Genomic DNA, 27490 nt, shown 5'->3' with positions numbered 1-27490 from the left:
GCTTAGTTAGGCGGACTAATTTGTTATGTACGTGTATGCCTACATATGTACGCCGATCTCTGGTTTCATACAGCCATAAATCTTAACACAGCCATATACATGTGAGTGGAAAATCCTTGAGTACGGTGTGAAACACCGGCCAAATAATTAAATCGCATTCAATTAAATGAAATTAAACTGAATTATATATTGTAACACACATCGGTCGCAATTAGGCCTACCTACGTTCTAATACATTCTACCGCTGGAGTCTAGATCTACTTACATTATCCCGCTATAGGTTTATCCATGGGTTTGAAGGCTGGAGGTGTGTGTGCGTTTGTGGGCAGGTAATATTTGTTTGTGTCTATCTTTGGCCAGTCATCACAAAAGAGAGATACAGAAGTAGGCGTGTCAAAAGTTGATTGACGACTTTTCCAGCTAGAAATTGTAGGGCATGTAGCGTCGCAGTCGGATGTAATTGGGTTGACATCATCCACAACTTTATTAATCCGTGTGATGTAAAGTTCATTGATCAAACTTCAGAATTACTAACCATGTCCTCTAAGCGATCTGGTGAGGAGACAATGGGCGGCCCGACATTAGCCAAGCGCCGAGAGGAAGACGACGAGTCGAAGTGTGTGCCCGAGCTATTTGTGCCGTACAATATCGATCAGTGGGTTGAAGAAAACAAGGGATTCTTTCAACCCCCAGTCTGCAATAAACTAATGTGAGCTTGTCGGCGATGTCATCAATTGCACATAGTATAACTCATGTACACTTATGGTAATAGCATTTTAAGTTTAACCTGCTTTAGAGATGCCGGAAATAATACTTTATAGGCTAGGCCTAAGAAAGCTGCCTTGAACAACAACAACGTGTGGTACACGATGTGGGTCTAGTAGGGCTTACTGGGCCCTTTTTGACAACTTTGTTTTGGCTTACGCAACAGCCTTTGGCTTAATCAGCATATATAATATACTTACGTACACTTCATACTGTGAAATCCATATTTCTACACAGATACTTTCTAGAAAATAGTCCTCTGTATTCTTATACTGTTGGTTTCTGGGGGAAGACTTCCATGTCACATCTCAAATGTTTAAATACTTCATGTATGGAGCTGAACTTTTCAATTCCTGTGCCTCCTACAGACATGCTCTTCTAAGGTAGATTTAAACAAAATAATTGCACAATTTGATTTTCATGCAATAATTTTTGTATTTGAATATAGCTACATTTGGCTTTCAATAGCAGTGTGGATATTATTAAATAAATTTGAGCTTTAATTATGTGTTCTTTGCTTCTACTTCTATAGGCATGAAGATGGACAGATGAAAGTATTTTTTGTGGGAGGTCCCAACCAGAGGAGGGACTATCATATTGAGGAGGGAGAAGAGGTAGCAGCCTTCTCAAAATCTATTAACAATGTGAAACTATAAATGGTGATGGCAATATTATTTTATTTCTCTCATAATTAAAAGTTTTACATCTTTCCCTCATTATCACGGGTGATCCAGTTGTTCTGACAGGCTGGTCTCCTAATTTTTTCACGAAAACGTCATAATTACTGACAGATGTGCTGATCTGACTGATAGTTAACAGACAGCATCACATTGTGTCCATTCTGATATTATATAGTACATGTGTAACTTATCACGGGGCCATCATGTAAGTGAAATATTTTTGAGTATGGTGTAAACATCCAGTCAAATGAATAAATAACATATCACAGGAAAGTAGGAAGATTTATCTAGCAGCTGCAGTCGTGTAAAGAGTGAAAAGGGCTAGCTCTGAGATCAGTTGGCCATGAATAGTTCAGAATAGTTCCTTCAGTCTGTTGATTATGAAATTAAAAATTAAAGTTAAGGGCACAAAAAAGGATCCCCAGGGTTATCAATCGCCCCTTTTAATGGTATAAATCTTCTTGGTTTCAATCCAAATGTTCACGAGTTTATCTTTTTCCAGATGATGCCGAGCATAGCCGACTCAAATTGAAAGTGCCGGTTAGCTAAGTTTTGCTTGATGTCGATGTGGTTGTAGTCACAATTATAAAGCACAGTGATTCTAGTCTCTCTGCCCCTGCCTACATGCAGGAACACTGTATAAGGCTGGCGCTCAATAGGGCAAGGATTCTTTGATCAAGTTACTGCTCTATATTTATACTCTAACCTGCACGTGTAGCAAAACTTCAGTGTGATGGGGCAGATAGTTTGGGACATACTAAGCAGTGTATGGGGTGGAAGATTCATCAACAACGGCACCTTTGGAAAGTGTCAAGTCTTTCACAGGAAGAAAATGCATTTTACACTTGTTCATCTTGTAATCTCTTGGCTACATCTTGTAATCTCTTGGTATACTTATATTAATTCTAACGTTTTTGTATTTATTAATAAGGAATAACTGATACAAAGTAAGAATTACTTCAGGATTAAATTAAACATGGTTTTGTAGCTCACAGCTTTGAGATGTTGGGGACACCACACACTAAAAGTTCAGGGTTAGTGAATGAAAAAGTACAGATTTGTATTTCGGAAAGCTAAGCTGGGAAGAATGAAGATCTCAAATCTAGAGAAGTGTACTGTAATACTTGTAGTGACATTTGATTTGATATATAACGTTGGATTTTTGGCTGAAGTGTACACAAGTGCACATTTCTGACCAGACATTTCTGATCAGTCTGGTGACGCTTTGGACGAGTGGTCTGGTGACACTGTGACTGGGTGATCTAGTGCCTTTTTGACTGCTTAGTCTGGTGACAAAGTAACTAGATGGTTTGGTGACACTTGGACTGCATAGTCTGGTGAAAAAGTGACTAGGTGGTCTGGTGACACTGTTACTGGGTGGTCAGGTGACGTTTTGACTTGGTTGGTGTTGTAACACAGTGACTGGGTGGTCTGGTGATATAGTGACTGGGTGGTCTGGTGACAGTGTGACCACTTGGTAGGGTGACACTGTGACTGGGTGTTGTTGTAACACAGTGCTTTGGTGGCACGTTGACTTTATGGTCTGGGAACAAAGTGACTTTGTGGTCTGGTGACACTGTGACCAGGTGGTATGGTGACACTGTGACTGGGTGGTGTTGTAATACAGTGACTGGGTTGTCTGGTGACATAGTGACTGGGTGGTCTGGTGACAGTGACCGGGTGCTCTGGTGACACAGTGACGGAGTGGTCTGGTGACACAATGACTGAAGGGCCTAGTGACACTGTGACTGGGAGGCCAGGGGACACTTTAATTGAGTAGTCAGGTGACATTGACTGGGTGGTCTGGTAACAGTGACTGAGTGTTCTGGTAACACAGTGACTGGGTGGTCTGATGATACATTGACTGGGTAGCCTGATGAAGCTGTGACTGGGTGGTCTGGTGACACTCAGTGAACTGGTGACAATGCGACTAGATGATCTGGTGATGCTATGACTGGGTGGCCTGGTAACTCTTTGATTGGGTGGTGTGGTGACACTTTGACTGGGTGGTCTGGTGACATTTTGACTGGGTGATCTGGTAACACAGTGAATGGGTAGTCTGTTGACACAGTGGTTGTCTGGTATGGTGACACAGTGACAGGGTGGTATGGTGACACTGTGACTGGGTTGTCTGATGACAGTGTGACTGGGTGGTCTGATGACAGTGTGACTAGATTGTCTGCTGATGCTATGACTGGGTAGCCTAGTAACACTTTGACTGGGTGATCTGGTAACACAGTGAATGGGTGGCATGGTGACACAGTGAATGGGTGGTATGGTGACACAGTGACTTTGTGGTCTGGTGACAAAGTGACTGAGTGGTCTAGTAACACAGCGAGTGGATGATCTGGTAACACTGTGACTGGGTGGTCTGGTGGCAATGTGACTGGGTGGTCTGGTGACAGTGTGACTGGGTGGTCTGATGACAGTGTGACTGGGTGGTCTGGTGACACTCAGTGGGCTGGTGACAGTGTGACTGGGTGGTTTGGTGACAGTGTGACCAGGTGGTCTGATGTCAGTGTGACTGGGTGGTCTGATGACAGTGTGACTGGGTGGTCTGGTTACACTTATAGCAAATTTACCCATACATTACAACATCGCAGCAAACTTTCAGGAAACTTCCATTTTCCAGTACCATTGTAAGAAAGAAATATAACTACTCACTTCATTGAGATAACGTCTGTAATACACTATGCTTTATAATATAATATAAAATTAGCACACTTTTTTCCACTGAAAAGTCAAAATTGGGACATTCATTGTTTGCCACAGCTAGGATCTTCTTTGAGCCTATTAATAAGCTGTCTTTGTACAGGTCATGGTAAGGTCATGCCCACCCTTATTTCCGGCGTTTTTCTAGCACGTCTCAGTTATTTTCTCCCAGAAACCATATGCTCGCACTCATATTTAGGTAAGAAAATAGCTGATTTGATGAATATTTAATTATTTTTAAGGAGACAATATAGCATTCCAGTTTCTGCGCAACTTAATGAAAACTGTAAATAATAAGGTGCAGATTGGAACCTTGCCAAGCTCAATCCTTTCAGTATTGAGTCATTTTAATACAGTGGTCAGATATTTGGGATAGGACTTCCTGATTGGCTATGTATATTATTCTGTTCAATCAGTTACATGTTTTGGTGCACTGTGTTTCAGACCAAAGTTCCTAGTCATAGTTGTTATGACTGATTATAATGCCATGCTTTGTTACAGCTTTTTTACATGATGAAAGGAGATATGTGTCTGAAAGTGTTAGAAAAGGGAGTTCACAGAGATATTGAAATAAAAGAGGGTCAGGTGAGTAATCTCTGCCCTGCTCTCATCTTCCCATCCAGCAGCCTGCTAACACCTTCCCTTCCAGCAGCCTGGCTAACACCTTCCCATCCAGCAGCCTGGCTAACACCTTCCCATCCAGCAGCCTGGCTAACACCTTCCCATCCAGCTGTCCTGCTCTCATCTTCCCATGCAGCTGTCCTGCTCTCATCTTCACATCCAGCTGCTTTGCTCTCATCTTCCCATCCAGCTGTTATGCTCTCATCTTCCATCCAGGTGTCCTGCTCTTATCTTCCCATCCAGCTGCCTTGCTCTCATCGTCCCATCGAGCAGCCCTTCTCTCATTTTTCTGTCCAGATGCTCTGCTCACATCTTCTCATCGAGTTGTTCTGCTCTCATCTTCCCAGCCAGCTACTCTGCTCTCATCTTCCCATCCAGCTGCCCTGCTCTCATTGTCCCATCGAGCAGCCCTTCTCTCATCTATCTGTCCAGCTGCCCTGCTCTCATCTTCCCATTCAGCTTCTCTACTCTCATCTTCCCAGCCAGCAGCCCTGCTCTCATCTTCCCATCCAGCTGCCCTGCTCTCATCTTCCCATTCAGCTTCTCTACTCTCATCTTCCCAGCCAGCAGCCCTGCTCTCAGCTTCCCATCCAGCTGTGCTGCTGTCATCTTTCCATCCAGCTGCCTTGCTCTCATCCTCCCATTCAGCTGCCCTGCTCTCATCTTCCCATCCAGCTGTCCTGCTCTCATCTTCCCATGTAGCTGCCCTGCTCTCATCTTCCTGTCCAGCTGCTTTACTCTCATCTCCCCATCCAGCTGCTCTGCTCTTATCTTCCCATGCAGTTATCTTGGTCTCATCTTTCTATCCAGCTGCCCTGCTCTCATCTTCCAATCCAGCTGCTCTGCTCTCATCTTTCTATCCAGCTGCCCTGCTCTCATCTTCTAATCCAACTGCTCTGCTCTCATCTTCCCAGCCATCTGCTCTGCTCTCATCTTCCCATTCAGCTGCCTTGCTGTCATCTTCCCATTCAGCTGCCCTGCTCTCATCTTCCCATTCAGCTGCCCTGCTTTCATCTTCCCATGCAGCTATCCTACTCTCATCTTCCCATTCAGCAGCTCTGCTCTTATCTGTCTATCCAGCTGCCCTGCTCTCATCTTTATTTAAACATATCACCTGACTTGAACATTATGGAGTTTTATGAACTGTTACCAAACTGTTTTCTGAATGCCTTGTTGACAAAAGTGTGACTCTTTTTTGTCCTGGACAGTCACTATTTTCCCCATTGTGTGCCAATCTGTTAATTGTATGGAATGGATACTTGATGCATATTTTCATCAAAACAAGTTAGAGATCACGCTGAAGATTTGGGGCTGTTTCATCTGTTTTCAACAAAATAACATTAGTGGTTCTGCTGTTTTGAATATTGACAGATAATATGGCTTTTTTTCCAAAACCCTTAATTATCCTGAATTGAAATTTGGTACATGGCTTCACTAATACAACTTACAGACCAAGCTTGTGTTGTGCCATTTCATCCATTTGCGGGTAGAAAACAGCTGCCATTTTTGCGTCCATTGTGGACGAAATTTTCTGACAGCCCAAATGAGTAGGGGAAATGTTTTGCTCTCACAATACTTTCAGAATGCCTGCCCTTCATGTATATGTTTCATTACATGTCCAAAATAACTGTTTTTATAGCTTTCATGTTCATTTCACTAGGACCTATAATGTTCACCTCTGCTATCCCCCCATCTTCTTAAATACTTCATAACGCTGGCCGCTGTGGTATAAGTGAAATATTCTTGAGTACGGCGTAAAACACCAATTAAATAAACGAAATACAATCATATCAAAGCCTTTTATAGTGAGACTACATAATTGTACTGAAGAGAAGGTTGAAAACTCACTTTAATACTAGGATTGAATTTTAATAGCAATTTTGAAGAATTTATTCCATGAAATTGATTTCAGGTATTTCTGCTACCTGCACGAATCCCTCATTCTCCACAAAGGAAGGCGGACACTGTAGGCTTGGTGATAGAAAGAGAGCGAAATGCTGATGAACTGGACGGTCTGCGGTAATTGTTAAAATGTGGTTAAGTTATGCTTACCCTCTGTGGCCATTCCAAATATTTATGTACATGTACATATACGTAGTCTAATACAATGTGTGACGACAATTTTAAGTAAAATCTCCAAGGTAACATTGTTTTAGAACACAGCCCGTAACGTCAGCAACTTAGGTACCCTAATTTTCTGATTTTTGGGGCAGATATTAGTAGTGCTGAAAGCAAAGAATTACATTTCTCTCCCAGTTTTTTTTGGAAAGAAAAGATATAAATATGTTGTTCATTAGATGGACTAACAATGTGGAAAAAGAAGAAACTATACATTCCTGGAGCAGACCAGATGTCCTAAAAGTTCGAAAAATTAGGGTATTCTTCTATCCGAATTCCAATTCTAGAATACTAAAAAATTGGAGTATAATGTGTAGATCATTGGAGTTTGAAATAAATTTTATTCTTTTGACTTTGAAATTTAATGAGAGCTTTTCTAACAATACACAATAGATCATTCAGCTTAAAATTGCAAGGTCTTTGTCCAGTTTGTTTTAAAATGTGCCAGCTGGTTTTTGTCCCCATGCTGTGCTTATGAGTGTGTTCTGATCAGCCCATCCACCCATCCAATGAACCCATCCATTCAACGGATTAAAATTATTTGGCCATGGTAAAATATTATGCAGATATTTAGCTACTATGATTCTCTCTTCCCAGGTACTTTGTAGAAGACCAAGGAAAGCTTACTACAGAAACACTTTATGAGAAATGGTTCCATTGTGAGGATTTAGGTCCTCAGCTGGCAGCTGTTATCAAAGAGTAAATATTGTTCGTTGTGTGTAATTTTAGTATTTTAGGTACCTTTACTGACGTAATAATTGTCAAGGTTGGAAATGTCTGACTCAGTAAAAGAATACATGACAAGGTACTATATAAAACTCAGGCCATGGTTTTAAGGAACATAAAGAACAATATGCCAAAGGAAAAAACACATAGAGGATTTTTTTTTCATTTTGTTGGCATATTTTATATGTTTAATAACCCTATATTTTTTTGAAAATTTTCTATTAGTGTTCTGAAATATTTTTCTAACGATATCATCGATAAACATAATGGGCATCCTCAATTTGCGCTCTGACCCCACCAAAATTATTTTGATAGCTTTCACCATTGATGTCACCATAGCAGACAACCTGGTTTCTGGGCTGACTGCTGGGGGCCTTTAGGAAAACTGTAGTTTCAAGCCATTTTAACATCCCAAGAAGAAAACTGATAAGCTTGTCTTGTTTTGTAGGTCAGGCAACATCACATACCATGTATTAAGAAGTAATAACCAAGCGTTTTATGTATGCGTCATTAGCCTTAATGTAGAAATTGCATTTTACATGCTGACATATTTCATTTCTTCTCACAGGTAAATTTTGTTTTCCTTGTCAACATCTGTCCATTATTTCAGTAAGGTGATATGAAATCAAAGTTTTTACTTATTTTTGTTTTCAAGAAGACATATTTATATAAATTATATATCGTATTTACATATTTATGGTGCTCTACACACTCATCAGTTTACCATGTTTGAAAAAACTTTCTAATTTCAGATTTTTTACAACAGAACAGTATAAAACAGGAAAACCAGTTAAAGGTAAAGTTATGTAGTTCTTCTACAGTAAGTCTTTCCTAATTTTTGTGTTAATGACCATATTGTGGATGACAGAAAATTTATATTTATTTATTTGTTTATTTATTTATTTATTTATTTATTTATTTATTTATTCAAGAACTTTATGTACTCAAGAATATTTCACTTTTACGAAAGTGGCCACCATTATGGTGGGAGGAAACCGGGCAGAGCCCGGGGAAAACCCATGGCCATCCGCAGGATGCTGACAGACCTTCCCACTTAAGGCCTGAGAGAAAGCCAGCATGAGCTGAACTTGAACTCACAGCGACCGCATTGGTGAGAGTCTCCTGGGTCTTTATGCTGCGCTAGCGCACTAACCAACTGAGCCACGGAGGCCCCTCAGAAAATTTATAGCTTTCCCTGTTGTCAGTGTGCCTGCAGCCTTGAAGCCATCTTTCATAGTCTTGCATTTATTGGAGATCACTTCTTCTGCAGCAGAACATCCCACCTTCCAGCAAAAGTTCATCGTAATTCACCAATATGCCATGCAACCAATGTCAGTAACTCAGGTGTAAGTCAAAACTTTTTGAGTGTAGAAAAAAAAAAAGAAAATAATAATAAACCCTTGATTGATTTGATGATGTTTCCGGTGTGTACAGTACAGATTGAAAGTTTTGAATTTGATGAATGCCATATTGCTTTATATGTGGATTTCAGATTAGGCATACGTATCAGAATCAGCTGCTTTCCTATACATGTGTTAAACTGCATGTAGCCAGGGTTACCGTAAATGCCCTAAAGTTCGATCCTCATTCCAGGGACTTGAAAAGTATATCCCAGGATTTAATGCGTTGATTGTTGTTGTTACTGACTGAGTGCCATGGGAGAGCTTTAGGGGTGGTCAGGGGATTATACTGACAGTTTAAGAACGTAATAAAAAATAACCTCACGCTTCACTGGGCAGTTAGTCTGTGCTCCTACCATTAACAGTTCATGTTTTTTTTCTTAGTTTTAATCATAAAAATTTGGTACATGAACCTCACCAGTAGTATGCAGCGTATAGGTTCTGGCACCCCCCCCCCCCCCCCCCTTGGGGCCCTCCCCATAAGAAATAGAGGCTCCCAACCCCCATTCCCTGAACACCCTCCCCCTGGCAAATAGGGGCTCCCAGCCCCATCTCGAGGCATATACACACTATAGGTTCTGGCGCACCCTCCCCTTGGGCCCCCCCCCCCCCCCCCCCCCCAAGAACGAATAGAGGCCCCCACCTCCCCAGCGGAGGGTTTGGCGGCTATCGAAATTTCATATTAGAGAGACATCGCAACTAGGCATACGGCGATATTGCACAACAGCACATACAATGACCAATCACCAAGAAGCACGAGCACTAGGGGAGGAGTATGAGATGCTCATAGGCGCGGCCCAGGTACCCACGGTCCCGCATTGCCTTGGAAGAATTGCAGGGGTTCCTCGACAGGTATAAAACGGCTGGGAAGCAAGACAACATGCCAAGGAGTCTCAATAATTGCCGGTGGCTTCTCATCGGCTCCACGGAGCTCTGTGATAAGAGTTGTTTGGGGGAGTACTGCGGCATCCACCTATACCGTCTGCGGAAAGGTCCTGGCACCCAGCCATGTATTCGCTGTGGTCGGGGCGTTAAAAACCAATTTCGGCTTTGCGGGGCCTGTGGATATCATAATGTCCAGACGCGTGAAAGGCAGCGGAGGCGCAAGGCTTTCTTGGACGTTTGGAGTTCAACGGCTGGCGGCTATCGAAATTTCATATTAGAGAGATACCACCACTAGGCATACGACGATATTGCACAACGGCGAATACAAACAGCTGGCGGCTATCGAAATTTCATATTAGTAGGGCATCGCCACTAGGCATACGGCGCGTACAATGAGGCACCATCAAAAAGCCCGAGCACTACGGGAGGAGTTTGAGACGCTCCTAGGTGTGCGGCCCAAGTACCCACGGTCCCACAATGCCTTGGAAGAATTGCAGGGGATCCTCGACAGGCAATAAAACGGCTGGGAAGCAAGACAACATGCCAAGGAGTCTCAATAATTGCCGGTGGCTTCTCATCGGCTCCACGGAGCTCTGTGATAAGAGTTGCAGGGGAATTGCTGTGGCTGAGTGGAAACGGCTGCAAGACATCAAGAACTCCCGAAGTAACGAGGAGTTGAAGCAAGACGTCAAGAACCCCCTCAGTAACGAGGTGTTGGATGATTGCTAGGCGGAATACAGGGTGAAAAGAAACTAGAATTCACTAACACCGGCCGGGCCATAAGGAATCTCCTCCGGGTCTGGCAGATGGGCGTACCCGAAGGCGTTTGGACGGACCCAGTAGCCTTCTTGGAAGAAATTCGAGCCATTATTCGCCAGAAGCTAGAAGAAGAGATCCTGGCACTCAGCGGGGTTAAGTTCCAACTAGGCCTCAGGTTTAGCTGCGAAAGGCCCACGCCGATGGCAGTGAAGAGTATACCAGCCCAGTACTACACAGCAAACAGGAGGCCCTCCTAGAGGTCGGTGACATTGACGGGGCTCTAGATAAGGTCTTCCCCACCATCCAGGAGGCGCTAGAGAAATGGACGCAGCGAGGGTCAGGGTGGGCTGTAAATAGCGTGCAAACACTCTGGCTTGACATGGCAAGGTATCAGCCGCTGAGAGGCGGGTCCTACATCCCCCTACCTGCAGCCGTGAGTAACAAGAAAACAGTCATCAACGTGAAGAACAAAGACGACGACTGCCTCCGATGGGCACTCCAGTCTGCCTTATTTCCAGCCGCCAGAAACCCCCAGAGACCAACAAAGTATCACCCCAATGATGGTCTTGACTTTGGGGGGGATCGACGCCCCCACACCCATCTCTCAGATCCCTAAAGTGGAGGGGAAGAACGACCTCGCCATCAACGTGTTCGGGTGGGACAAGGGCGTGGTCGTGCACCGCCTCAGCAAGAAGCCCGGCGACACGCCCCGAATCAATCTGCTGCTGATTGAGAAGGCAGGCAAATTCCATTATACGTGGATAAAAGACCTGAATCAGCTCCTATACCAAGAAAGTAAGGCGCCAAATCGCAAACACTTGCGAGCGCTGCCTACACGGCTAAACAAGGGAGGACCTGCTCGAGGCGCATAAGGCTGGATTGGCCAGACGGTGGTGAGGGTGGAAATGCCCCAGGAGGTGGAAAACAAGTTCACCATCCAGAACCACCACAAACAGCTACCGGCTCCGTTCATCATGTATGCCAACTTCGAGGCTCTGACCAGAAAGGTTGAAGGCCCGCCGCCGTCACCTACAGAGAGCAGCACTCAAAAGACTCAGCACCACGAGCCCTGCAGTTACTGCTATGTTGTGGTGCGTTGCGACGGTCGCACAAAACCCCCCGTGGAATACAGAGGCTCTGAGGCGATTGAACACTTCCTCAGAGCTCTCCGGCAGGAGGAGCGGGAAATCCAAAATGTTCTAGCTAACCCTATAGCCATGAGGATGACTCCCCAGGACTGGCAGGTCCACAACAACGCTGCAACCTGTCACGTGTATGAGAAGCCTCTAGGCGCCCGATTCTGTGCGCGATCACTACCATATCACCGGCAAGTACAGAGGCGTGGCCCATAGTTGCGGCTGGGTCCTAAGACAGCCATACCAGTAGTCTTCCACAACCTACGGGGCTACAACGGGCACCTCTTGATACAAGCCATAAGTAAGGTGGAGGGCCGCATCTCCTGCATCCCCAACAACACGGAAAAGTACATCTCCTTCTTGCTGGGGCAGCTCCGCTTCATCGACAGCGTTCAATTCTTACCGACTTCCCTTGACAATCTGGTAGAGGCCAGCAAACCTGAGGCTTTCCACATCACAGCCCGGTATCAGCCTGCCGAAGAAAAATGCAAGTTACTCATGCGCAAGGGTGTCTACCCCTATGAGTATATGGACTCCTGGGAGCGCTTCTACGAGTCCAGCCTCCCACCTAAAGAGGCTTTCTACAGTAAGCTCAAAGTCTCAGGCATTAGCGATGAGGACTACATCCATGCTCAACAGGTATGGAAGGTATTTGACTGCACCAATCTGGGAGACTACACAGACCTTTACTGCCGCACAGACGTGCTCCTGTTGGCTGATGTGTTTGAGGCCTTCCGGAAGACTTGTTTACGGCAGTATGGATTGGACCCCACTCACTACTTTACGAGCCCATGTCTCTCGTGGGATGCACTGTTCAAGAAGACCGGGGTAGAGCTGGAGCTGTTGACCGACTATGACCAACATCTCTTCATTGAGAAGGGGTGGCGAGGATTAATCTCCATGGTAAGTAAGTGACACGCCAAAGCCAATAATCCGCAGGTGGAGGGATACAACCCCGAAAGTCCAAACAGCTACATCCAATACCTAGACGCCAATAATCTATATGGCTGGGCTATGAGTCAGTTTCTTCCAACGGGCGGCTTTCAGTGGGTAGGTGACGCGCAGCGTCTCGGTGAAACGATTGCTACCCACCCACACGACAGTCCTTCTGGTTACATCCTCGAGGTCGACCTAGAGTATCCGGCCGACCTACATAACACACATAACGGCTACCCATTAGCCCCAGAGCGTCTGGTGGTCCAGAAGGAGTGGATGTCAGACTATCAGCACGGCCTTCTCGGCAAGAAAGCGCCTACCGAGGTCGAAAAGCTGGTCCCCAACCTCTGCAACAAGGAACGGTACGTCCTGCACTACCGGAACCTACAGTTGTATCTATCTCTGGGAATGCGCCTGACAAAGGTTCACCGGGCCCTGAGATTCGCCCAGATCCCTTGGATGGAACCCTATATCAGGATGAACACCGAGCTCCGAAAAACGGCCGCGAGTAAATTCGAGAAGGACTTGTACAAGCTAATGAACAACTCGGTCTTCGGAAAAACCATGGAGAACCTTCGGAAGCGTGTGGACGTCAAGCTGGTACGCTCTGGAGAAGATGACAAGCTCCGACGCTTGATAGCCAGCCCGAGCTTCGCATGGGCAAACATATTTGATGATGACCTCGCAGCGATTCAGATGCACAAGACCCGTCTAGTCCTAAACCGACCTATCTACGTGGGCATAAGCATTCTAGATCTCTCAAAGCACCTGATGTACGACTTCTACTACAACCACATGAAGGCCCAGTACGGAGAGCGCTGCCAGCTCCTCCACACTGACACGGATAATCTGCTACTCGAGATTCAGACTTATGATGTTTATAGGGATATGGCTGAGAATGCAAACCTGTACGACACCTCAGATTACCCACAAGACCACCCCCTGCAGAGCGTAGCAAATATAAAGGTCTTGGGGAAAATGAAGGACGAGTACGTGGGGCGGCCGATCGCCGAATACATAGGTCTGCGTCCCAAGATGTACTCCATTCTGGAGGCCGGCGGAGCCAACATAAAGAAGGCCAAGGGCGTGAAAAAGGGTTTTGTGGAAAAGCACATCCGCCATAAGCAGTACAAAGAGGCCCTCTTCGAGAAGAAGAGAAGATATACGAGTTCAAAGCTGACCAACCTGGTTGAGTTGTGTCTGTCTATTTAATTATTATGTTTTAAAACCATCTTGGGAAAGACATATATTGTTTGCTCTGTCTGCTTTTCAAGCTAGGCTTGTCCATGCCTTATTCCCTGAAATAGAAGTGGATCTTTGTCAAATTTAACATGACATTGGCCTGTAAGCTGGTGAACTATTAGAGCATGTCTGCTTACTCTGGGGGAATGTGCATAATTCCTAGCAGCCAAAATTTATAGCTAAACAGTGAAGTTTAAAGATTTGCTTTATTTTTCATCGAAAATAACTGGAAATGTTGAACTCAGACTTTGCCTATGTAAATGTCACCAGTGAATCTCTCTCCAGTTGTAAGGATCAGAGATTTAGGGCATGAGAGTATATTTATTTTTTCAATGTCGGCAGTTGCTTCCATGTTTATCTTTTAAAGAGGAAATTGACCATTTATTGGGTTTATATCTTTTATCAATAGGCACTATTTCTGAGAAGCCACCTGTTTCTATTGATGAAGAAGTTAGTATTGATGACCCCATTTACCTGAAAAACTGGCTTGAAGAAAATCGAAAAGAGCTGATGAAGAATGGCGCTGTAACCCTCTATGGCAATGGCTCACAATTTGAGGTCAGTTGTACTCATGTTGAAAGTCATCCTCAGAGCTAACAGGTGCAAAAATATATTTTGTGACGTTTTGAGATAGAGAAATTGATACTTTTATCTCATTCCATATACTGTATGAAGTGAACAAAGAGAGGTCACCTCTCTTTGGAAGTATGACATGTACATCCTGACAGAATTAGGATCTCCACAGGTTACCTAATGGTCAAGCTTTATAATATGGTCACTGTGCTTTTTTAACACAGAACATTGTTGGCTAGTTTAACTGGGATCAGGCAAACAGCTGACCTCATCACTGCCAATAACACTCCGGCTGGGCCGTTGTGTCGCTGTCAGTATTGCCCTTATACGGCTCATACTGGTAATTGAGGCTCTTTAGATTCTGTGGACGCCAAAACTGTTACAATTTCCCCAGTGGTACTGTCATCATCCTGTAGATGTAGAATTTGTGTCAAACTTCACGTGATCATAGAGGCCGGAATCGGCCAGGATAGCACAGTTGGTAGAGCATCCGCTTCGGGAGCGGTAGATCCAGGATCAATCCTGGGTCGAGTCACACCTGAGACTTTAAAAAAAGGAAGTTGTAACTTCCTTGCTTGGCGTTCAGCATGAAGAGGATAGTGCAACGACTGGTTGACCAGTATCAGTATAATGGCTTGGGCGGGACGGCTTATTTGCCTGTGGTAAGTCGTCTCAGTGAAGCAGCACTAGATAAAAGAGCGGTGGAAATCCGTCCTGCAACAAAGAGGTACATTACATACACCCTAAGGATTCCTTCGTCGTCCTATGATTGAAAAATTGTTGAGGACGACGTTAAACCCCAAGCACTCACTCACTCCATTCCAAGGCCTGAATAGGAGCATTATCGTTCATTTCAATTTTGTTCTTAGTATGTGAGGCCATTTTGTACTGTACTTTTCTTCAGGTAATGCTGTTCGGTAAAGGACAGTTTTCCGGAGAACAAGCTCATTTGGAAACATTTTTATGGCAACTGGTAAGCAGTTTAGTCTTTTAAGGTGGTTATTGTTTATGGTAGCACTGTTTAAATAGGTATTTCCATGTCTATGTATAAGTAAGCTCTTGTTACAAGCATGTGCTGGAAATTACCTCCCTTTAGTACCAAGAGGCTGTAGACTAAATCTTATCATTTCATACTAAAATACAGCCTTCAAACATGTCAAAGTTGATAACATTGACTGTGTATGTGTGTCGTGTTAAATGTACAATGTAACTGGAAGAAAAAGATGATGACACAGTTGTCTGCAGATAAAATATCATTTGCTACTTACGCAGTATCATGTTTAGCCGTAGGATTTTGTGAAGCCTTGTAGAATGGCCATGGCTATTGCCATAGTTTTACACATGCCATAAACTCGGTAAATATAGTAAGACACCTGCATATCGATAAGCACCTGCTTATTGCCCCGTTATAGGTTTTACTCGTGTATGTGAAATTATAGAATGCTTTCTAGAGACAGTTTATTTACAACAGCAAACTTAGTAAAATGATCAGGTATATATGTGTAAATTTGGCAAATCTCACCATTCAGCTTATTGCTTTGACCATTCGCATTAGGATAAATGATCCTTTCAAGGCTAGCCTGATTCTTCGCAAGACAAAAGTTTGAATGATGCCAAATGTCAGATCTGTTTTCCTGACAGTGTCTCTACATCATGGGTACTTTAGCAGTATGTGCAGAACCTTTACCAAGTTCATATTCTGTGTACCGTTATTTACATTACATGTAGGCCGTCCTTAAGAAATTCTTTGTTTATTCTTTAACTAAACCCGACCTTATCCAAACAACAATAGTGTAGGAAACAAACTTCTGTCAAAATCCCAATAAAAACTTGCCATGGAGAGATGGTCAGGTCATGCCCAACGAACATCTTTTTATTCCTGGCCTTATATATTTGTTTCTGTCCTAGCTGTAAAACAATGACCGATGAGAATCTATGAAATTCATGGAATACATCTTCCAGTATTAAAGTAACCGCTGACATCTGAAGTCATCCACGGCTACAGTGTGTCATTCGTTTTTTTCTGTTTTGAAGAAAATGTTTTTTGGAAGACATGGGAAGCGGTATAAGCAGCAAGTAGAGGCAATTTGTGTTTCTGTAATATTGACCTGTTAGCAGTGAAGGTTGACCTTGCTGTATGAGGAGACCGTTTTATTATTTATGATACAGTACCTCACTGGTGTTGTGCACCTATCTGTTGACAGGAAGGCAGCTGTGACCTAAGGGTAAAGGATAGACAGTGGCGTCTCGAGGAAAATGGTTCTGTGTTGGTTAAGGCAGGTGTCAGGTATGTGTTCTCTCTACCATTGTCTAGAAACTTTAAAGCTGGCCCTCACTTTCTGCAGATATACAGTTTATAGGCTGTGTGAAACTGGGGGTTACAGTTGGATACAGTAAGGGTTACATGTACTACCATATTTAGGTCAGACATTGTCATTGCAGATGTAAACAACTTATTTTGTTGACTTCTGGAGGAAATAATAAACACATAAACCTCACAGCCTAGAAAGCAAGAGAGCAGAGAAAGTTATGAAAGGCTTTCTAGACTGCATGGCAGTAAAACAGCCGTACTACTGAGGCTGAAAGTAAAACCTCATTTAAGTTCGGTCTCCAGTAAATACAATATAAATACATTTCAAACCAACAAATCCACTATCAGTCAAATACTGAAGATCCTCACACAGTGGTTAGCTGAGATTGTATCCCTGTGCTTTATGGTTTATTATGCGTGAGCACTTTTCTGATAAGCCCCAGATTTGACACCTTTTGACGAGTCGTGTTAGTGCAGCTGTACCAGGCAGGCGTTCATTGACTCGCAGTAACCTTATGAAATCTTTCAAAGTTAGAGGCTCCTCTATAAAAAATGACTGGCTCTACCAAAATTTAAAAATGTTTGATGACGAACAGAATTTACAACGGATGATTTGCCAATGAACGGCCTGAAAAACCCTTAATGTGAGTGCAGCCTAAAGCCAAGTGCTTATGCAAATGAACAGTTGACCTACATTTGGCTCGGACCTGACCTTCTTTTTATGTAAATATTTATTCTGCATTTTCGCCTTTGTTTTCTTTAAAATCTGAGTTACATGTCATGGATCAATTTCTTTTGTTGTTTTGTTTTGAACATTTTTATTAGTTACATATTGGCAAGTTGAGGGTAGCTATATTTATTTTCGGTTTCCGACACATTTGCTGACCATTCGGGAGACTTATGAACAGCCAGTTTTGATGGAAATAAATCACCCGACTCCCATTCTACTGTATAATACGCACCCTTGATGAAAAGTTTGATTTGGGCGGGTGGGGTGGTGGTGGGTGGTGGGTGGTGGGTGGTAAGTACGAAGTATACTGGTGTATTTACGGTACTCACAATCACTATTTCTATGTTTCTTCAGGTATGAGGGAAATAATAAAGAAGATTCTGTGACACTAGTCTGCTATCAGGACCCATCGAAGAAAACGGAATGAGGGTAACAAGGAGTGAACTTCCGAATGCTCATACACATGATACAAGGCTGTAGGTATCGGGTGTTAGTGAAAGATTTGTAAAGAACACCAAAATATGAATTTGATAAATGAAGGTCAAATTTTGCTCGTTGATGATCATTGGCACAGTATATTCACAAAACAGTACCGTCAGGTACTGGTAGCCTCTTCTGATGTTGGATTGCCAGGTTTTGGATTGGCCAGGTTTTAGAGGGAACACACTCTTAATTTGCATTTCTACCAGTCTTGTTTCTTTTTCCTTCAAATTTTAAGAGTACTTTCCTGAAATTCAGTTCATAGTTTTAAATCAACCCAGCAACAGGTCGTAAATATTACATAGCCGTTAATTGTGGTCATTTTGTTAGTCAGATGTATGGAAATAGCATGACCAGACATGGCGTAGATATCTGGAATTAAGATAAACGAATATCCAAATGCCAGGTAGACATTTAGCCTATCCAGTCTTTAGGGTTGTCCTTTTATGTTAATACCTAACAGGTAGAAATTTTTTTTACTAAAATAATTTTTTTTTAGTTATAAACAATATCATAAAACATAATAATTTTTATTCAAGAAACAAAAAGTGGTATGTATCTCACTTGAACAATGATTCTCTGCATAATCAATACTTCCATGTCCATAGACTTGGCATATTTTTGTACAAATATACAATTTTAGCCTCATCTTTCAATACTTGCAAATGTATCATCGGATGTTTATATTCATAACTGTGTATCAGTTTCTATGATCTGAATGCTCTTTTTGCATTTACATGTATTTTGTGTTTATTCAAAATTTGTTGTAATAAAATGAATATGATAATGGAGAAAGCGTGTGGAGCTTGTAACCATTATTACATTATTATTATTACATACAGGGCCCATTATTACATTTGATATCAATTCTATATTTAAAGTGAAATGGAGTTTATCCTGTGAATCGAAATTTGTAGCATACTGCCTTATATGTTGAGGTTATGGTAAAAATGCATAGGTCAAACCAGGCGACAGATTAAGGATGAAAACCACTGTTTTCCCGTTAGCCCTCATATAAGAAGCTGTCAGTATGGAAGTTCTTTGTCAGCACCCTCCAACATATTTCCTTTAATATGGTAGAAAATGGAAATTTAGTTGCGATGAATGTGAAGGAAATTTTTTCTGCTGAGTCAGCTCGAAATTAAAGTCCCCCGTCACACTCCATACAGCGCACGTGCCACTATCTACGATCGCTTTACCTCACTGCCACAACTGACAAGCTTGACCTATGAAAATTGAAGCCCGTGCGACGCATGTAGGATTAGATTCACCACTAACACCCTCGCACAGAACTATAATTGGCGTTCATCAAAAAAATTGTTTCAGGTGTTATAATCATGTTGCGCATGCACTTTAAAGAGAATGCATTTGTATTAAGTATCATCAGAAACAAATGTTGTGTTGTCTGACATCACTTCCTACCTCCTCTTGATCCGATTAGGTTGGTTAGATTGATAATTCACGTATTGGTATGAGTGCGTGAATTTGCGGTATACTGAAGTGAGAAGTTTGTCGTTCCTCTTGGTGATAAGTACATCCAGAAACGGTATGGTTTGGTTGCATTCTTGTTCCATGGTGAACTGTATCCTGCTGTTCTGGGTGTTGGGGTGGTCAAGTAGGGACTGGGGGTTGTCAGTTTTGGTTAGTGCTACGAATGTGTCCTCTACCTTACGGAACCAACTTGCTCTCAAATTCTGTCACGTATATGACGACACAATCCACAGCTTAACCGAGACAGCGGGTACCACCTACCGAGCGCCTACAATGACCTCATCAGATTAGACAGTGACCGCCTTAAACCCTGAAGCCACTGTTTTTGACACCACTCTCTCTCTTAGTGTATACATGTTGTCTGGTCTCTCCGTAATTTCATATGGTTTGATAACGATGTAAGAACCTACATCGAAACGTCACCAACACAATAAATCAAGGAGTTGTTATCCATAAGTAATGCCTCTGTCAATCTAAAGCTCTCCAGTCGTTACAATAATTGAGAATGAGGACGCGGCTATAAAACACGAACAGGTTGATATTTACATACTGTTTCCACGATAGACCCTATGTATAACCTAATAACTTTAGGTAGACTATACAAGACTACATCCTGTGTCTGAGGAGAGTATTATTTCCACTGCTGTTTCCTCTGTAGGATGGTACACGTATGTATAAACCACACGTACTGTAGCAATGTGTTTGTCTTAATATTTGCAAAACAAATATGATTCTAGTAGTTTTCTAAGCTATGCGGTATGGACAAATTTAAACGAAGAATTATTAACAAGTGGAGAATCTCCTAGCACTGAGATTTAGTCTGGTCACACCGATATTTTTCAACGGCCTGAGGGTTTCACCAAAGTTTAGTTCATCCAGAGGATAGTCGCACATTTCGGAGAGTTCTTGAAGCGCCTCTAGTTCCTCCTGAGCGTCTTCCAGCAAGTCCTCATGCTCCTGACAGCTCATCTCCAGCTTTAACTTGTTTATTTCTCTTCGAAGTGACAGTAAGTTCTTGGCAAGGTTTTTGTCCATAGACCGCATTTCGACCTGAAACATGCAAGCACCCACTGATAACTGAAACTTTCCTAGTATGTACGAAGGTTTGCAAGTAACTGGTGGATGGTGGTGAACATCCCCTCATAATACTGGCCGCCGTCTTGAGTACGGCATAAAACACCAATCAAATAAATAAATATAATGGAAACAACTGCAATTTCCCCACATACTTTCGCCCTCCTCACATGCAGTTAGGTTTCAGACTCTTCAAATGAGTATAGCATGAATTTCAGCTAAACAGCAGCTGTAATGGTACTATAAAAAACAATGAATGCCAGTTGCAGATTCGCGCTAGAAGACGCACAGAGCATTCGTGCTGGAAGCTTTCGTTAATAACCTTTTCGAGATCTTTTAGCTGTGATTTGCTCTAGGAAACCTGGAATATCGAAAAGTCTGGACACAACTGAAAATACAGAGGACTGATTGTCTGCCAATTTATTAGCTTTTTATACATGTATATTCTTTACCAGGCATAGTTTTTAACAACCTCAGCCAATTTGGGTATTTTTTGCATCCTAGCCTTCAACACCGGGGGTGTATCCGGAACTGCATAAATGGTTTAAAATGCATTACATAGCTGTGGTATATCATGTTTACATGATACAAGCGTGTTAAGTTAAATGTTATCTATTTATCTGTTGGTTTTATTCAGATGATAGCGTTATATGTACTCCTCGTAATTTCTTTTTTGATGAACTCACCAGATCCGCCTTGATCCCCTCCAGATCGCCATCAATACGACTTCTCTGTTCCATGCTCAGTAGACTGGTTTCCTCCGCTTCGTGAATCGTGTATGTTCGACTCATGGACAGCGGTCTCTTGATGTACCGGTCATGCCATGCCACGAAACTTGGCCGTCGAGTTGGCAGTTTCAACCTAGCTGTTGTTTCCTTTAACTCTTGCAGCTCACAACTCGCTAGTCCAGATCCGTCCCAAAGTGTTTCAAGGGATGACACAGTTAGTCTAGATGGCGATTGTTCATCACGAGATTTTCTGTGAGGTAGAAAAGGGTCGGGCGACGTCTTATGTGGGAGTACTTCTTTCATACATCCGGATGATCGAGAAGCGTCGGGCACCAAACTCCTGCCTATCCTATCGATCATGTTCTTTGGACGACCCGCATAGCCTGTGAGAATTCCAAGTCCATTCTTTCGGCGTGGCATTATTGTCGGCAATATGTCTTTACCGGACGCATGGTCTTCATTGTTACCTTGAAGCTGACTCTCGTTAAATGAAAATTTCTTGTGTATGGTTGGAATTTTACCAATACTTTCGTCTTCTTCCTGTAAATTCTGGATGGTATTTACATTTTCCCTTTCTTTGTGAACGTCAGAAGCGCACATTTCTATTTTTATGAAAGGTATCGTTTTTGCTGTACATTGCCTTTCCATCCTGACATTAACATGCGGACGTTACTTTTACATAAGCGTAGTGCTACTTCAGTACAGGACTAACCACTCTCACACCGTACTTTTTAAATCTGTCAAGCAACCTGACTACTTGTCCATGTTCAGACTTCAGGCATTGCACCGTGACAACTTTAGACCTACTATACCTCTATTACAACTGACCAGCTAGCCCTCCTATCATGTATCTACGTCTATAGACCACCTCCTCGTTGACAAGTACTAGGACCTTCTGCATTTTGTACAGGCATTGTAAAATCAGACACAGCCCGAGCAACAATAACGGCACGCTTCGACACACAAGTACCACTAACTGTTTAAAACTGCCAGACATATATAGATGACCTCCCACCCAACTTAGAGAGGTAACAGAACTGTTATCACAGCAAATGCCCAATTCTTCAAAACACGCTCCAGTCTGTGCCCCAGGCCTTGTTGGAAAATTGTCTGTGATAGATTTAGTCACCCATGACTTGATTTACGGGTATTCAGAGCTCCGGCTGAATTTGAAAACCGGTTTTCCCATTATTATCCGCTCGTCATATTCTGATACACAGGGATCGATGCTGTTCAAGCTTTTTTCTCGGCGTCTGTCGGTAAAGACGACGGGGAGAACAAGACAGAAGCCATTTAGTTTCAGCATGAGGTACAGGGTTTTAAAATTGGGAATGTATTTTATGTTGTGGTAAACTACATTCTAACTTAAAATGGGTTAGAACATTTAACATCAAATTTGTTTCTGCCGTAGTATTATAACGCAAGTCTGATTCTTTTAGCTGGTTGCCTTTATATATTTATCTCTAATACTCGCTACCAAATTTGCCTTCCTTCAATGACACGTAACACCACACGCTTTACACTTCTATGTAGAGCTGGACGTCCATATTTTGGCACATAAAATGCAGCTGTAGTACATTTTTCTAATTCGTAATGTTGAACTCCACAAGCTTTTTTTTTATTTTCGACATTGAGAACTCGTTGCCTCTGGTGGTGTGATAATTAATCAAAAAACAAGTGACACGCTCGACAATGGGTGGATGGAGTTATGAACCAGCCCTCGGGGATGGGCTACTTATGGCTTTTTGTTTTGGATTCAGCCGTCGTTTCCGTCTCAGCGGCGTTGTTTTGGCAATGACTTCCCTACCGCCAATCACTCTGATTATGATATATCACATATGTGACATAAAGACCTCGGAAATTGTTGTTTATGCAGGGGTCAGATGTCAAGGTCACAATGTTACGTGAGTGCTATAAATCTTGTTAACAAGTTTCCGAATATAAAATAGTTGTTCTTCAGATTTCCAGAAACTTATTGTATCTCATCTCTACACTAAGGTAAGCAGGATGACTTTTGAAGAAATATGGTCAGAAGGTCAAAGTCTTGCAGGAATTAAAACTTTAGAGAGAGGATATTGCTGTGTTCAAACTTTCCAAGTTTTATATCTTTATACCCAGATAGTGTATATATGCATACCGATTATGTTGGTTTACTTCAAACATATGACCATATAGGCCTGTGGAATTCCTAGTGAGGCTAAAGGTCAAGGTCACTGCAAGGTCGCTCATGTGCAACAAAGTTTCCGAGTAAACCGTGGATTCACATTTCGAGAAAATCTCTTTATCTCATCTCTGCACTACAGCTGCAGACTAAATGACTTGACACAGGGCCGGGCCTCATGCGACAGTCAGTTCTTGTTGTTGAAACCAGGCTTATGGAGTTTAACATCAGGAAAAAAAGTATTCTAACTGCATTTTCCGTTGAATAATAAAGAAGTACAACATATCAACCTGCAGAGCTTGTATTGTTACGTGTCAGTAACGAAGTTTGGTAGCCATTAAGGCTGATTTTACAGACAGCTGAATATAGACGACTGGGTAAAAGATACAGACTACAGTGTATGTATCATGCATAACCTTAACTACACGACTCCTTTCAGTGACGTCAACTGTTAGCCTTAACTACACGAATCCTTTCAATGACATCATCTGTTAGCCTTAACTACACGACTCCTTCAATGACGTCATCTGTTAGCACCAGTCGTATAATTGTAATAGTGAACCAGGTATAACAATCGGCATGAAACAGAAAGCGGATAATTCCAATCACCACCCTCCAATACCTACCCCCTTCCCAACACCTACTACCCCCTTTCCCAACACCGACTCTCCCCCATCATGCAATACCCCGAACCCCATCCAGGACCCACCCACAATAATCCCCGACCGGTTGCCTCGCTACGCCTCCTCCTTCCCACCGTGCAACGCCGACCATCGGAATGGCAGGCATACCGCGTTGATGTTTTATGCCATGCTCAAGAATATTTCACTCTTACGGCGGCGATCAGCATTGTAGTAGGAGGAAACCGGATGGAGTCTGTAGATTGTTGCCATACCTTCACACGTGCGACTGGATAGGGAGCCATCCTGAACTAGAATTGAACTCACACGATCGCACTGGCGAGAGGCTTCTGGGTCATTTACGCTAACCATCAGGCCAAGGAGACCCCAAATGCATGCTTTAAGCTGCAAAGACACGCTTTTCCGCCAATAACACGAATTACTTCTCAGATTTCACCACAGCTGGAGAGTAAGTATCCAACAGAATACCTTGCAAACTAAAAGACAGCGATGAATTCGACTCAGATAAAATTCAATACTTATAATTGAATAACAAAAATATCTTGTATACACAAACGTATGTATACACGAGAAATATGGCTGTAAGTATATACAGATAGCTCGATACCATACTCCAGTCGATGACGCCAATGAAATCAGGAACTCCATTGGCCCATATGCTAGTCTAGGATTACAGACACATGCGTGAAATCCTGGGTTAAGACCTCACTGGTATATCTGCAGGTTCCACAGGCCCGTTATTCGCTTGATATACGTGTGGAACTAACTACACCAAGTTCCCACCATGCAGACAAAAGATAGTATGACACAACAAAGTAAGAAAAGACGATATGAAAACAGCAATCCCAAGGAAAATAAAAGAAAGCTAGGTTTTTTCCCTGGTTACAAAATGTTCTTGTCACGATAGGGTTGAAATATTGCCCATGTATGTGGCGTTCATGCTCTAGGTCAAGTTAATTCTTTGCGTACGTGTATCCTGTAAAAGAGGAAGTACATGTAACAGTACTTTCCTAAAAAAGAATCGCGCATCGTCGATGATGGAGTAAACCTTTGATTTATTTATTTAGTTGATTGGTGTTTTACGCCGTACTCAAGAATATTTCACTTATATGACGGCGGCCAGCATTATGGTGGGTGGAAACCGGGCATAGCCCGGGGGAAACCCACGACCATCCGCAGGTTGCTGACAGACCTTCCCACTTACGGCCGGAGAGGAAGCCAGCATAAGCTGGACTTGAACTCACAGCGACCGCATTGGTGAGAGACTCCTGGGTCATTACGCTGCGCGAGCGCGCTAACCAGCTGAGCCACGTAGACCCCATAAACCTTTGACATAAGCTCTCCACAAGGCTGAAAACTTTATTGCCCTTCTTTATGTAACACGTTTGTGTATTTATAAACGGTTGTTTTACACATGCAGGCCCAGTTAAATTGTGTCAGATAACTGCGTGCATGTTTTTTGGATCTTTGGACACATGCGCTTATTGAACATGCGTCGCGGTAGAACATGCCATGTATTTGCATGGTAAAGGTAGTGGTTTGCATGGATGTCGTATACAAGGTTGGGGTGTCGCGGTGAGAGACAGCTTTATCAGACCAGGGCGACATAGCATTGACAATAGGGTGACGTCACAACTATCGTTTAAGAGTGAAGACTTAACATCCACGTTCCATGGGGGACCAGTTTTGGGATACGCTGTTTCCAGATCAAAACAATTAAGCACATCACGTACATAAACCAACATTTAACCTTTATTACGCGGCGCAAAGTTAAGTGAACTTTACCAAAGACTGATAATAGCTATCACTGCGCCACCATCCACTTCTGTTCTGTCACTCCATGCACGATGTGGCCGGCAAACACTACAACTTTGTTAGACGTGTGTACAGGCCCAACCAAATGGTGACCAGGCCGGTTGAGCTACCACTGGGTCGACAAGAGTGGGATTTTACAGTGTTTGGATACATTGAAGTGATAACGCAGCAGATATGAATATCAAAAAGCCCACGACCATCCGCAGGTTGCAGCAGACCTTCCCAAGTACGACCGGAGAGGACAGTGATAAAGAACGTAAGGTGTACATGGTACCGGTAACCAGTTCGTGTTTAAGGGCTATGTAAATCAGCTTAGCACATTCAGCAGACTGTGAAAAAGAAAACCATCACCAGTACCCATCCCTGAAAAGTCCCAATGAAACACCACGGGAAAGCCGCTATAACACAAGATGAACATGCACACGATGTAAAGGCTGTAACTTGGCCGTGCGTACGCATGTAATGACTGGCGCACCGAGTCACGAAACTGTCACATGCCTGGTCAAGGGGAGACAACTCTTAAGAGCTTATGCCGTGTACAACTGTTTCGATGTTTCTTTGCATTTGCTGTCTTCAATTCATGGAGTTGTTTTTCTACCATTTAACTTTTTCACGCGAACAGTTTGGGAACAAGCATAAGTGCATCCTTTGGTGTTAAGCCATAATCATCGATTCATTCCATATATTTTTGACTGAATGGTGCCAGTATGCTATCTCTAGTATATTCAGAATTACAACTGCTTTTTAGAGTCTTTATACTGCACAATAATGTGTGGTGAAATGTCCTTGTGCAATGTTTTTTTGTCTCATTGCCGCATAGGTTTGTATATAAATGCTGGAGACACAGAATCAAGTGAATATGACCAAGTGTTACTAAGATGAGCTGCGTCACGCATCTCAATGCATCTGCAGACAATTTAGAACGGATATGTATATATGCCTACTGTCCAGTGTCGATCAGGCGAAATTTAGGAGTCTATATTTACATCGTTGTATTGTATAGACATTTTGGGTAAAAAACACAGACTTGGTGTGATTTAAGACAATTAGAAATGCTGTTATGCATATGTAGCTATCGAGAAAGGTACATGTTGATCACTAGGATTTAGACGTTTTTGTAAGCTTTTGGCACATACTGATGTTAATACAGCAGCCCTACAGAACATTCATAATGACACTGAATAAACATCCAGAAGAAGGGTGATATATAGAGGAGCAAACGTTGCTTGCTACCTTTTATTAAAGGGAGTTCTCTGTTCCACATGAATGTAGTATCCTGTCATGCGTGAAGTTCGTACAAGTAGGGCTTAATACTCCGCTGGAAGTCTTCGTGACAGCACACGACAATATGAGGGAAACTTTAAACTTTCCCTTCAAGGGCAAATAGCTTTGTAGTTGGCCCGTTCATGCAAGACAAACTTTATAGGCTAACATCGACTTCATGGCCCCAAGCTCTTTGACCGACGGCCCCTTTCAGCAGGGGAATTTGCCCGAGGCGGGTCACTA

General features: G+C 42.8%; 1 protein-coding gene across 1 annotated transcript; it reads left to right on the top strand.

Moving 5' to 3' along the window:
• Window positions 1–429: 429 nt before the first annotated feature.
• Window positions 430–18869, top strand: LOC135468525 (3-hydroxyanthranilate 3,4-dioxygenase-like). Its single transcript, XM_064746823.1, has 10 exons — window positions 430–709; window positions 1298–1379; window positions 4659–4742; window positions 6691–6797; window positions 7494–7595; window positions 8375–8418; window positions 14390–14538; window positions 15458–15526; window positions 16758–16840; window positions 17949–18869. The coding sequence occupies exons 1-10, from the start codon at window positions 537–539 to the stop codon at window positions 18019–18021; spliced, it is 966 nt and encodes a 321-aa protein (XP_064602893.1). The 5' UTR covers window positions 430–536; the 3' UTR covers window positions 18022–18869.
• The last annotated feature ends 8621 nt before the right edge of the window (window positions 18870–27490 follow it).

Source organism: Liolophura sinensis, chromosome 6 (genome assembly GCF_032854445.1).
Source record: "Liolophura sinensis isolate JHLJ2023 chromosome 6, CUHK_Ljap_v2, whole genome shotgun sequence".
NCBI classification, from domain to species: domain Eukaryota; kingdom Metazoa; phylum Mollusca; class Polyplacophora; order Chitonida; family Chitonidae; genus Liolophura; species Liolophura sinensis.
The sequence above is the reverse complement of the archived record's forward strand: the minus strand, read 5'-3'. Positions and strand labels throughout refer to the sequence as shown.

Coding starts and splice junctions, on each gene's coding strand:
- LOC135468525 (XM_064746823.1), top strand. CDS start 537: ATGTCCTCTAAGCGATCTGGTGAGGAGACAATGGGCGGCCCGACATTA. Junction 7,596..8,374: donor CTGGCAGCTGTTATCAAAGA/GTAAATATTGTT, acceptor TTCTAATTTCAG/ATTTTTTACAACAGAACAGT. Junction 14,539..15,457: donor GCAATGGCTCACAATTTGAG/GTCAGTTGTACT, acceptor ACTTTTCTTCAG/GTAATGCTGTTCGGTAAAGG.